Source organism: Ailuropoda melanoleuca, chromosome 4 (assembly GCF_002007445.2).
Source record: "Ailuropoda melanoleuca isolate Jingjing chromosome 4, ASM200744v2, whole genome shotgun sequence".
NCBI classification, from domain to species: Eukaryota; Metazoa; Chordata; class Mammalia; order Carnivora; family Ursidae; genus Ailuropoda; species Ailuropoda melanoleuca.
The window spans coordinates 57,353,963-57,366,271 of record NC_048221.1 but is presented as its reverse complement, the minus strand read 5'-3'; the positions used below and the strand labels follow the sequence as shown (position 1 = coordinate 57,366,271).

Below are 12,309 nucleotides of genomic sequence, written 5' to 3'. Positions count from 1 at the left end.
GAGCCCCTCATGTCATGGATGATTTCTCAGGCCAGCTCTGCTCTGACCCCTCTTGCTCCCTGTGGCTCAGTTGGCAATGACAGGTGGATCCTGGGAGGTGACAGATCTGGGTTCGGATCTTGGCTCCACCACCAGCTCTGTGGCCTGGGGCATGTTACTCAAGCTCATTCTCTTCACCTCCAGCACCAATTCAGCAAATCCAGTGACAAAATGCCAGGTACCCCACAACCAGGCACTCTCCGTCCTGGTTTTCTCTAGCGGAAAGAACACACGCTCCCGTCACATTTTCCATTAATTAGAGCCGCCTGACTGGGCTACAGCTCAGAATTTTGGCCTTGAAGCCAGCCCATCGGAATGTCTGGGAAGCTCCAGTACTGAAGGACTTGGCTGTGGAGGGCAAGGCCAGGCTCAGTCTGGCCAGAACCGACTCAGAGGTCAGTTCAGAGATGGCTGGCCAGGGAGCAGCCTTCCACTCCAAAGCCGCAGCGCCCCCTGCTGCCCCAGATAGCTTGGAGTCCAACTTGGAGGGAGAGCCCAGACCTGCCAGCCCCCAGGTCAGGGAAGAGAGGACAGCTGGGATAGCTGCAGCTCATTAACCTCCTGGTGCCTCAGTTTCCTCATCTGTAAAATGTGTTTTCTTCTACGATTAGGTGAGAGAGTAGATTCAAACCTTTTCGCATATGCTTGCCACACCGTTCATGTACAATAAATATTATTCATTGTTCTTTGTGGATGTGATATTGTGATTTATAGTAAGAGATATATATTTGGTCTTCATCCCATTTCTGGCACAGAGCTCCTAAAACTTGGAATTTTGTAAGCTCCGAGAGTGGTTAAAGTGTCTTTTGTTATGTGAATGAGGTGACTTTTGGATGGGGGGGTTGCCAGTTTCCAGCAGAACCAATCATATCATTATAGGATTGGAACTTTCAGTCCCACCCCCAAAGCCTCCAATAAGGGGAGAGGGGCTGGAGGTTGAATCCGGGGTCAATGATTTAGTCAATCGTACCTGAATAATGAAGCCTCTATTAATATCTAAAAGGACCGGTTTCAAGAGGTTCTAGGTTGGGAACGAGAACGCTTTCCCGTGCCACAGTGCCAGATCCCAAACTCTGCAAGGACAGAAGCTCCTTTGTTTGGGACCTCTCCCTATGTATCTACTCTTCTGGCTATTCACTTGTACCCTTTGACAGCCTTTCTAATAAATTGGTAATCTAGTGAGTATACTGGTTTCCTGAGCTCTGTGAGCTGCTGGAGCACATAAATGGAACCCAGGGACGCTATCATGGGAACCTCTGATTTGTAGCCAGTTGGTCAGCATCTGAAGTGGGGGCATCCTGGTGGGACTGAGCCCCTACCCTGTGTGATCTGGTGCTGTCTCTGAGCAGATAGTGTCATACTGAGTTGAATTGTGGACACTAAGGGGGTGTCGGAGAACTGCCTGGTGGTGCGGGAAAGCCCCTGCATGTTAGAATTAGGGGTGCAGAATGATAGCAGACCTCCTCATGATGGAACTGCCACTGTCAGCCAGGATAAGACCCTCCCACAAATCCCAATCTCCTCATGGCACAGACTGGAAACACGCCTGGCAAGGCAGAGCTTGAGCTGGGGACCCAGGAGGGCCCAGAATCCATCTCCCGTCTCCCAGCCCAGCTGCCCAGGGCACATCAGTGGAGAAGGCCTAGGCCAGGACAGCACTGAGAATTCCTGAGAAAACATCTGTGAAAGCAAAGGGAAAACTGACACAATAAGGGTAGGTACGGTTCTTACAGCCTTTGTATCCTGTGTGACAGGTGAGACCCTGAAAGGTAGAGTGGCTTGGTCATGCCCTGTGATTCGTAGCTCACATGAGGAACACATTACAGCAAAGCCCTTAGCAGAGGGAGCTCAGGGGAGGCAGGGCCCAGGACCCTTGAGGGAATTCCTGAGACCTCTACACCAGCCCACACCCATAGCACCCAATTCTCCAAAAACCTTACCAGCCGACACCCCCGCCATTGTGAAGAGCGACCCAGGTGGCACCTCGAAAGGCATCTCCCACGAAGTTCTGCACAGCCATGTCTGTGGAAACAGAGGCCACCACCCATCGTTCCCTGAATGAGGTGGGCTGGGGGACCAGGCCAGGCTCTGAACAGGGCAACAATGGACTGCGTGGGTCCTGAAGGACAGGGAAGTAGGGACAGACTTTAGAAACAGCAACAATTTATGTTTGCAGAGGCAAGCAAAGCTGGAGTACTGACAAGTGCTCAAGTACTCACTGTTATCCTTCTGCATACAGTTACGCTCCCCAGCTCCGAATGCCAGATAAAGTGCTCCAGAAGCAGAAAGAACAAAAGAATTAAAGGGGGTGGTGGTACTGATTTTAGCTCATGGATGCAAGAGCCAAAGAGAATCACTCCCACCCTTAAAACAACAACAACAACGAAAATAAGGGTGGAGGACAAACTACAAATTAATGGTTGTCCTTGACCCCATCAGGGAACTGAGTTCCCAGGGCAACTAACTAATGACAATCGGGGAGAGGCAGGCGCTTGCACAGAGAAACAGAACCAGGCTGGTCACCTTCCATGTGTGTCTAACAAATTGCTAAAGGACAAGCATGAGCTTGCCTGAAACCTTGAGGCCTCTGGGACACAGGTATAAAGGGGTGTGCATGTCCTAGCAGGCTCTCTCTCCAAAAACAGGGCTGGGTGCTGCCAGAGAAGATCAGGGAGAATCCTAAGAACACTCTCCTCCTTATACTGGGCTATGAAATGCAAGAAGTGCCGCTCTAGAACCTGATAAAGGCAGAAAACATTCTCCTCTCTGGCCTCCTGAGATGTCGCAGCCCAGCCATGTCTTGGCTTTAGCTTACTGAATCTGATTTCAGACTTCCAACCTTCAGAACTGTGAAAGAATACATTTGTGTTGTTTTAAGTCATTACGTTTGTGGTACCTTGTTACAGTGGCCATAGATATGAATATAAACTATATTAATGTCAGAAAATTTCAGAGCAAGGAATATTATTAGGGACAAAGAGGAACATTACATAATGATAAAGATGTCAGTTCTCCAAGAAGACATCAGAAACTGAAATGAGCGTGCACCTAACAGCGTAGGTTTAAAATACTTGGAGCAAAGATGGATAAGACCTGAAACATGACATAGACAAATCCACAAACTCAGGTGGAGACCTCACCACTCTCTCTCTTTCTGCCTAATAATTAGGCAGAAAATCAGTAAGGATCCAGATGACCAGAACAGCATTATCAACCAACCCGACCTAACCAACATATGCAGAACCCACCAAATAACAGCAGAACATATGTTCTTCTCAAGTGCACCAAGATAGACCATCTTCTGGCCACAAAACAACCCTTAACAAATTTAGAAGAAAAGAACAAATATAGAGTACGTTCTCAGACTATAATGGAATGAAACCTGAAGTCAGTAACAAAGATATCTAAAAAATAAACTTGGAAACTTAAAAAGATACTTCTAGGGGTGCCAGGGTGGCACAGTCAGTGCAGCATTCTACTCTCGATTTCAGCTCTGGTCATGATCTCAGGGTCCTGAGATTGAGCCCTGTTTTGAGCTCCACACAAGCATGGAGCCTGCTTAAGATTCTCTCTCTCTCTCTCTCTCTCTCTCTCCCCCCCCCGCCCCTCCTCCTCACTCATTCTCTCTCTCTAAAAAAAAAAAAATTTAATTAATTAATTAAAAAGCTACTTCAAGTGACCAATGGATCCAAGAGGAAAACTAACAAATATTTTGAAATAAATGAAAATAGAAATATATAAAAATTTGCAGGATGCAACTAAAGCAGTGTTTAGAAGGAAATTTAGAGCATTAAATACTTATATTAGGGGAAAAAATGTTTCAAATCAGTAACCTCAGTTTCTGCCTTATGAAGTCAGAGAAAAAAGAGCAAGTTAAACCCAAAGCCAGTAGAAGGAAGGACATACTAAAGATTAGAGCAGAAATCAATGAATTTGGAAGCAGAAAAGCAATAGAAAAAAAATGAATGAAACTAGAAGCTTCTTTTTTTGGGAAGATCAATAAAGTTGATAAATTTCTAGCCAGACTGATCAAGAAGAAAGAAAGAAGACACAAAAGACCGATATCAGGAATGACAAAGGAGACATCACAACTGACTCCACAGACATTAAAAAGATAGATAAAGGAATACAACTCTATACCTATAGATTTGATAACTTACATGAAATATATCAACTCCTTGAAAAAAGTGATACAGTTGGGGCTCCTGAGTGTCCTTGGGATCCTTCTTTGGGATCCCATCCATAATGGAAGGAGCCCCCAAGTGCTGGGAATGAGCAAGCTACTCCAGGACTGGAACCCGCCAGCCTATATGGTGATCGTAACTGTAGCAGGTTTAGAAGCAGAACAGTGACAGGAGCTGTAGCAGATAGCCTTCACTGAACGCTGGCTGCAAGACACTGACTTACTGCTGCACATGTATTAATTCATCTCGTTCTTTACAACAAACCCCTGAAGTAGGTACTATTGTTATTTCCATTTTACAGATGAGGAAATTGAGGTTCAGAGACTTTCAGTGCCTTGCTGAAGTGACAGGGTCAGGTGCACACCCAAGTCTAGGACATCCAACTGTCCCATTTTGCCTGACACTAGCCCAATTTAAAAACCAGAAATCCCAGGTCCCAGAACCCCTGTGTGCTGGGCTGGTCACCCTACGCCAAGTCTCTCAGATGCCAGAACATTTTTTCCACCATTATGACTGATGGAAATGAACCAATTGACTTTCAAACAAAATCAAATCTAACGTTAAAAAAATTTTTTTAAATGTTTGTCTTCCTCACCTGCACAGAAGGCAGAGCCATCATAAATGTTGGAGGTCTCCCTAAAGGGGCTGTCTGTGCCACTCACATCATGGTGGTCTCGGCTCAGGACCACTGGTGCCTGCAGCAGGGAAGGATGTGAGATGTCAGCCCACAGTATCTACCACAGCTGCCTGGCACACACCAGAAGCCATCCAGATCCTTCCCCCGGACATAGACCTTCTCCAAGAGGAAGCATGGATGTTTCTGATGGCTTCCTGCAGCTACTAAGAGATTCCTGCAGCTACTAAGAGATTCCACAGATGTGGGTGCTTCTAACTGGCCTGTGTGGGCTCACTGGGCAGTCTCAGTGACTCTATCCAGGTAGGTATGCCTGTTACCATGCCTGTTTTATAGACAGGAAAACTGAGGTCCAGTGAGAAGAAGAAACTTGCCCAATGCCATGGAGCTGGTAAGTGGACAGCCTGGGATTTAAATCCACACACAGTATACTGGAGTCTGGGCTTTCCCTTGAGTCTGAGCTCTAAGGAAAGGGGCAGACAGCCCAGGGGTGCTGGGTGGATGCTTCCTCTCTGGGCCTTGGTTTTCTGGACAAGGAAATCACCAAGATCTTTTCTGTGCTGCCATTCTCTGTGAGGACAGAGACTTTTCACATGGTGAAAGCACAGGGGGGTTGATTTTTCAAATGCATGTGTTGCCAACTCTTCCTGTTCCCCAAAGATCTCAGGCTGCTTGGGGTCTGTGACGTGCTGTCAGGCAGCTCTGCAGCTCTGCGTCCCCAGGATGGAATACAGTGCAGCCCTGGGGAAGGTTGAGTGGGGCCGTGGTTAAGAAGAGGTCAACGGGGCTCCTCTGTGCCAGGCACAGGGTGGTTCCATTACAAAAAACAACTTCTAACTGGCACAACTGAACAGTAGAGGTGAAGGAGCTGGGGCAAAGGGGAACGTTCCATGCCCACAAGCATGAGGTGAGTGCTAGCCTGGCCGGCTGCACCTGCCTCTCGGCTGCCCCAGGAGGGCAGCGCCACCCGGCTGCCACTCTTCCCAGCACCAGCCTGAGACCCTTCTTGAGTGTCTCACAAAGGAACTAGGGCTGGCCCCATGAGTGTCACTCTTCCCAGCCCTCCCCAGAAGTCATAGAATTTCACGGGCTCCCTGCATATGAGGCGGTATCTTGCTGAAAGGGGAATTGCCCATTGCTCTGAATTAAGAGGCCCTCTTCTCCTTTCCTTGAACAGGCCAAGCTGCTCTTCACATTTGCTCTGAACTGCCAACCCCCAGGGATTCTAGCACCTTCCAGATATTTAGGTCTCAGTTCTACATCAGCAACTCAGAAGGCCTGTTCTGACCACCACATCGAAAGTCACCACTCACTCCCAGCCCTTCACCTCCTCCTTGCCACTTCTAACCCATCACCCCCATTCACTTTCTTCCCATGTTCTTTATCATCTGAAGTTGCCTCTGAATTTATGCCTTCACCTTGCATCGTCAGTTTCCCTTCCCTAGTGAGTGGATGAGGCCCAGGCCCTGTCTATTTTGTTCTCTGCCACATGGTCCCCAGTCCTTTAGAACAAGGCTGGCATGGAGAGGCGTTCAGTCAAGCATGTGGAAGGAATGAGCCAGACACCCAGCTCTCCGTGACCACCGGCCAGCCGACTGCAGCCCGGACGTGAGCGTGCCGAGAGAGCCGTCCTGGCGGAGCTGCCCAGCCCTCCTCTGGACACGCCAAGCAGGTGCTCTGGCAGTGCTCCCTGAAAGGGGCTGGGGGCTGCTGTCCTCACTGCCACCAGGACAGGCATCACGTTCATCCAACCTGATCTCCCCTTCACGTCTGATCATTAATACCGGCACTCCCAAACACAGGGACGCCAGCAAGAACTCTGCGGCTTGAGCCTACGGAACAGGAGCAAGACGGCCCTCCAAATGAGTGTCCGCAGAGCTCCATGTCCTCCGTGGTAGGACAGCTGACTGGGTGGAAAATGGGGGGAAACCAGGGAAGTTGTCACAGTTTATACAAAGATAATTAAACAAAAAAAGAATTCAAGAAAGATGAATCACTCAATCCTCATATCTAGGCTTTGAGGTTAACATTATTCTCTTCTCACAGAAGATGGCACCTGAGGCTCAGAGAGAGCACCTGACTCACCCAAGCTCACACAGCAGGGGATGCGTCAAAGGCTGGGTCACTCCTGCTCCCCGTTATCTGCCCCCACCTAACACAAACACAGGGCTCGGGGCCTCGGGGCTGTGCGGTCACTGATGGGAAGGAGACTAGGGGAGGCCTCCTGCCTGCAGCATAGGACGCGTCACCTTGATCTTGCCACGGGCGATGGCTTGGTTGAAGGCCACGGCAATGGCCACACGGCCTTTCTGGTCTGAGTACAGGATCCTCGCCTGGGACCCCACCACCTGCGGGGAAAAGGGAGTGAAGAGGCACATCGGTGCCCTAGTGATACACGGGGGAGACTTGGGTGACCGGTCTGCCAGCAGCCAGATAGCCCCTCGAGGGAGGTCGTGGAGGACCCCGAGGTGTGTGACAGCTCTACAGTCTGCTGGCCTGAGGTGGGCCCTCACCTCCAGCCCGCCAGGCCGCCATGCCAACCCCCTGCGTGTCCGCATGCAGTCTGGGCCCCCAGGCGTCCCTCTGGGATCTAGTGCCTCAAGGCTTAGCCCCAGGAGGGGTCTCCAACACCCTAACCCCTTTCCATAAAAATAACATTAACACCGCCTAATGCAATTTTGGATTATGCCTGGCACAGCCCCCAGTACTCTGCACACCGTCGCTCACTGGTGGGTTCATGAGGAAGGTGCTATTATTCTCATCCTAGGTTCCACTTTACAGATGAGAACACCAGGACACAGAGGCTGAGCCGCCTGCCCACAACCACCTGGGCAATAGGTGGCGCGGCCGAGCGCCTGTGGACGGACACGCCGGGAGCAGCCCCTCTGGAGGATAAGACAGGTCACTCCCAGGAAACGGAAACTGCAGCAAGTAAAAAGGAATCCCTGTCTGGATCACTGGTTCTCAACCAGGATGACATGGGGCAATGCCTGGAGACATGTTTGGGTGCTGCCGGCATGGGAGGGGTGCTGCTAAACGCCCCGCAACGCCCGCCATGACAGGAAGTTATCCAGCCCCCAGGCTCTCGTGCAGATATTTGCACCCCCATGTTCACAGCAGCATTACTGACAATAGCTAAAATGTGGAAGCACCCAGGTGTCCACTGACGGATGAACAGATAAGCAAAATAGATACATTCTATGCTGACAATGAAATACTATTCAGCCTTGAAAAGGAAGGGAATTCTGACACACGCTACAGCGTGGATGGACGTTGAGGACATCATGCTGAGTGAAAGAAGCCAGTCCCAGAAGGACAAATACTGCATGATCCCACTTACATGAGGTCCCTAGAGCAGTCAAGTACACAGAGACAGAAAGTAGGGTGGTGGCTGCCAGGGGCTGGGGGAGGGGAATAGGGAGCTAGTGTTTCATGGGGACAGAGTTTCAGCTGGGGAAGATGAAGTCTAGACACAGATGGTGGTGACCATTGCAAACGATGTAAGTGTACTTAAGGTCACTAAGTTGTACATTAAAAATGGTTAAAACGGAAAATTTTATGATAATGTGTATGTTGCCACAGTTGAAAAAAAAAAATGATTTGGCCCCAAACGTCAGTAGTGCCGAGGCTAAGCAACCCTGGATTCTCCAAAGAGAATGTAAGGGTTTCCCTCAGCTGCCTGGCTACTCGTCCTGGAACGGGGAGGAAGGTTCAGGAGCGGGTGATGGAGCCAGCCGCACCCCTGACCATGAGCCTGAAAGCAGAGCTCAGGCTGGGCCGCCGCGCCGGCCTGCACAGTCAGGAGAGCCGCTTCTTCCTTGCACATGGCTGCGACTGAACGGCCTTACTCTACTCCCGCCAGCTGCCTCAAAGCCCTGTGGGAAGGACTGTAGTAGAAATCAGCGCTGGGGAGATTTTCTGATGTCTTGGATCCAGAAAAAGAAAATCAAGGAGGAACTGGCATAGGATTGCCAGCTCTGTCAAGAGTACACCTTACAAGAAACTCAATTAAAATGTTAAAAAAGGATGGCCTTCTGTGATCACCATCTTTCCTAAGGCAAAGAGCCACATGAAATAAGTATGGAGAACACAATGTCCAGAAAACTTCAACTCAAACACAGAAGAGACAGTCCTGCTTCTCCGTCACCCTGGTAGCGGCGTCCAGAGCGCCACTCCCCACGCCCCTGACCTCCCACACTCCCGCCAGCACCTTCCTGCTCAGTGGGAGCCCTTCCCTCAAGGCTGGGTCCTTCTCTTCTCCAAGCCACCTCTGGACGGCCCCGCACATTTCTGCTCCTGCCCCATCCTCCCCACGGCCCAGATCCTCAAGTCCAACAGTCGGGTAGTCGTTTCAGATTCCGAGCGGTCACAGAGACCACTGCTGGCACAGGGGCTGTGGCTGAAACATGCGTGCAAACCACTGACCAAGGAGGAGTTTGGGTGGGTGGTGCTGGGCCACAGAAGACCAGGACGCAGGGACAGTGCTCAAGGGAGTCCCCCTCTGGCCTTAGTACCCCCAGGCCACGACACACTCATCCAGACGTGTGTCCACCAGGCAGTGTCTGGCCACTGAGGTCTGTGGCCAAAGGCATGTGAGCCAAATGCCCGTGTTCCGTTTGTCGTCAGTACACCAAGCCCGCTGCCGCCTCAGGGCCTGTGCTTTGGCTGGTCCTCAGCCTCCCCTGACTGTCACATGGCCGCTCCCCCACCCACCAAAGCCCCAGAGTTTAGAGCTAAACCCACAACTCAGCTCCTCAGAGACACCTTCCTGACCGGTCCGTGTAAAGCAGTCCCCACACGGCATCACCTTGATCCGTGCTCACGTGCCGTGAACACACTCCAGACACGAGGCAGCAGCAGACCCCTCTGCTCAGCCCTGGCCCCGGCCGTGCCTCGTGCACAGACTGTCCCAGGGGCCTGCTCCAAGCACGCGTGCCACCACAGCTCGGGCGTACGGACCGTCACCAGGGTCTCCACTGCATGGAGGAGACAGGAGCCTCAGAGAGGCCGAGCCACTCGCCCCAGGTCACACAGCTGAGAAGCCGGGAGGCCTGACTTGAGAGAGCTATTTGCGGAGTAACGGCGTGAGCAATAACCTAACTGACCCTGGTGGCTACCCCAGAGCCCAGGGCACCTTTTGAAAGGCCCTGGGCTTCTCTGTCCGGTGGCCTGCGGGGGGAGGCGGCTGCCGCTGCCCCCTGTGAGGCCAAGGAGGCTGCCACCTCAGCAGTCTCACAGGTACGTTGGCACCGTCTCGGGACTCCCAGCTACCAGCCTGGGTGTGGCAAGCAGCACCCCACCTCTGGGGTGGCAGTCCAGGGGCCACCCCTGCTTCCCAGCAGGCCAAGCCCTCACCAGCTGGTGCTTGGCCGCCTCCTGGATCCAGCGGATGTTGTCCGTATAGAGCAGCTTCACGGCCGGGTCCACTGCAGGGAGAAAGGGGGGCGTCACAGGCCGTGGGGGGCCCTGCCCTGTCGGCCTTGGGCACAGGCCCTCCCTCTGGCAGCTTCTCAGCCCAGACACCTGTCTGGCAACTTTTATGGAGTCCAGACGGGATCAGGAAGCCCCCATCCCCAGCACCACACCAGGCCATCTAACTTCTGGAACCAGTAATGCTAACAGTCACATGAATTAATGCACAGACGTGTGCAACCCACCGCCCAACACATTCATTCCCTCAACAAACATCTGTCAAGTCCTCACTGTATGCCGGGTGCTGTGCCAAGCACTAGGAACAGAGACTGCTATGCACCACGAAGGAAATAACAGTGTGGTGAGGTAGTCACGAGGGTGGTGGGTCAGGGGGACCAAAGGCTGCTCTGTGGAGGTAATGGTCAAGCTACACCCTAAATGCTAAGAAGGAAGTAGCTACACAAAGTTCTGAGGGAACAGCAAGTACAAAGGCCCTGAGGTCTATCCCAGTAAGACAGGCCAGCGTGTGGAGGGCGTGCAGTCAGGTGGTAGCTGTGCTGCTTGGGAGCTGCTCCTACCAGCTCATGAGAGCAGACTTCAGGAATCGTGTGACACAGTAGTTGACACAGACATCATTAAAATTTCAACGAAATAAACTCACACTTTTAAAAAAATTTTATTAAAAATGAAGGCAATGCCGACAATTCATCACTGCCGAATTACTTTAGTATGCCTTTCACTAGGTTCTCTGCTCTTGAGACTACCCGCCTGGGGGAAACTCTGCTGCCACTGCACGTGGAGCCCCGCTGGAAATCAGCCACCCCCAGAGTATTTATACCGTGGCCACCAGCAGGCGTAACAGCCTTCCTGAGGGACGTTTTGATGTTGATGACACCCACCAGCCTGCCTTCTCTAGCACCAGGAGGCGTCTGGCCAGATTTCTAAGAGAAGACCCCCGCTTCCCGCTCCTTCCCAGAAGGTCTCCCTGCCCCCCAACCCCGCCTGGCTCCTCCCACACAGGAGCCCGCCACACAGACGTCCCCTGGTATTTCCGGCCCTGCATCCCCGTAACCTGGACCCACCCCAGCCCACCAAGCCTGGATGTGGGCAGCAGGGTGCAATGGCCCCTGGAGACTGAAAACAAGCAGCCAAGGCTGAAGGACCCACACAGAGAACTGGAGAGAAGGGGCCTGCGACCTGCAGAAAAGCTGCAGAGAAGCGGGGGTAGGAGCTAGGACGGCTGAGGAAGTTTCATAAAATACATGCCTCCTCTTCTCCACGTGATAAGCAACACATCCAATCCACTACACAGGAAGGGACTGAGGTTAAACAGGGGGCGGGGCAGGTCGTCCGCCAGGGACGATGACCACTATCCACGTAGGGAGGCAGAGCCACGCTATCTATCAGAGAAACCACAGGCCACCGCAGGAGCTCTGCCGCCGGGAAAGGGAAAGCAGGGCGGGCACAGCAGACAGCTGCGAAAATCCGAAGCTGCCACAGGCACAAGCCGGAGGCCACAGGGGAGGAGCAGAGAGGGCGGCAGGTCAAGGGGGTGGGCTGCTTGTCAAGCCTTTGCTGGGCCACCTGCCTGTGAGCATCTCCCAACCTACAGCCTCACCTCCGTCAGCAACAGCCTCCTCCAGCACAGATGCGGCCAGCTCATCCGTGACCGCCAGGTCCTGGGGGTCCCCTGACGTGCATACCCAGCGGAAAGGCCCAAATCCCAGGGAGAATATGTCCCTGCAAAGACAAAAGGCCTCCTGGCGTCGGGGCTTCCCAGCCTGGCTGCACCCACTGATGGGGGCAGGGCCACCGTGAGCCAAGGAGGGAAGGCCTGAGTGTACTGCGGAACTGAGAGGGGGCTGAAGGCTCTGCACGCTGGTTGGGGTGTGTTTTGGGGGCATGGCATGTGGGCACACGTGGTGAAGTCGGGGCTTCAGTATCCACAATTGTTGCTGGTAGCCCCTAAGCCACCAGCTGGACAGCATATTTGGAGGCCCCCAGTTCCCCCTCCCTCCCTTCTCCCCTCTCCCCCTCAGC

At 52.5% G+C, this 12,309-nt stretch overlaps 1 protein-coding gene across 7 annotated transcripts in view; it reads right to left on the bottom strand.

Annotated features, from left to right (window-relative positions):
• The window catches only part of UROC1 (urocanate hydratase 1), a 42,752-nt gene that overhangs the window by 8,013 nt on the left and 22,430 nt on the right, over positions 1-12,309 (bottom strand). For 2 of the 7 annotated variants that reach the window (XM_019803650.2, XM_034658885.1), the window contains exons 14-19: positions 11,888-12,009; positions 10,213-10,283; positions 7,107-7,205; positions 4,819-4,918; positions 2,259-2,312; positions 1,980-2,061 (exon numbers count right to left, since the gene is read on the bottom strand). In XM_019803650.2, coding sequence (XP_019659209.1) covers positions 1,980-2,061; positions 2,259-2,312; positions 4,819-4,918; positions 7,107-7,205; positions 10,213-10,283; positions 11,888-12,009 — 528 coding nt within the window. Of the gene's footprint in view, positions 1-1,979; positions 2,062-2,258; positions 2,313-3,739; positions 4,363-4,818; positions 4,919-7,106; positions 7,206-10,212; positions 10,284-11,887; positions 12,010-12,309 lie in introns of those variants that run through there. The other 5 variants (XM_019803652.2, XM_019803651.2, XM_034658886.1 and 2 more) reach the window with 5 other exon arrangements.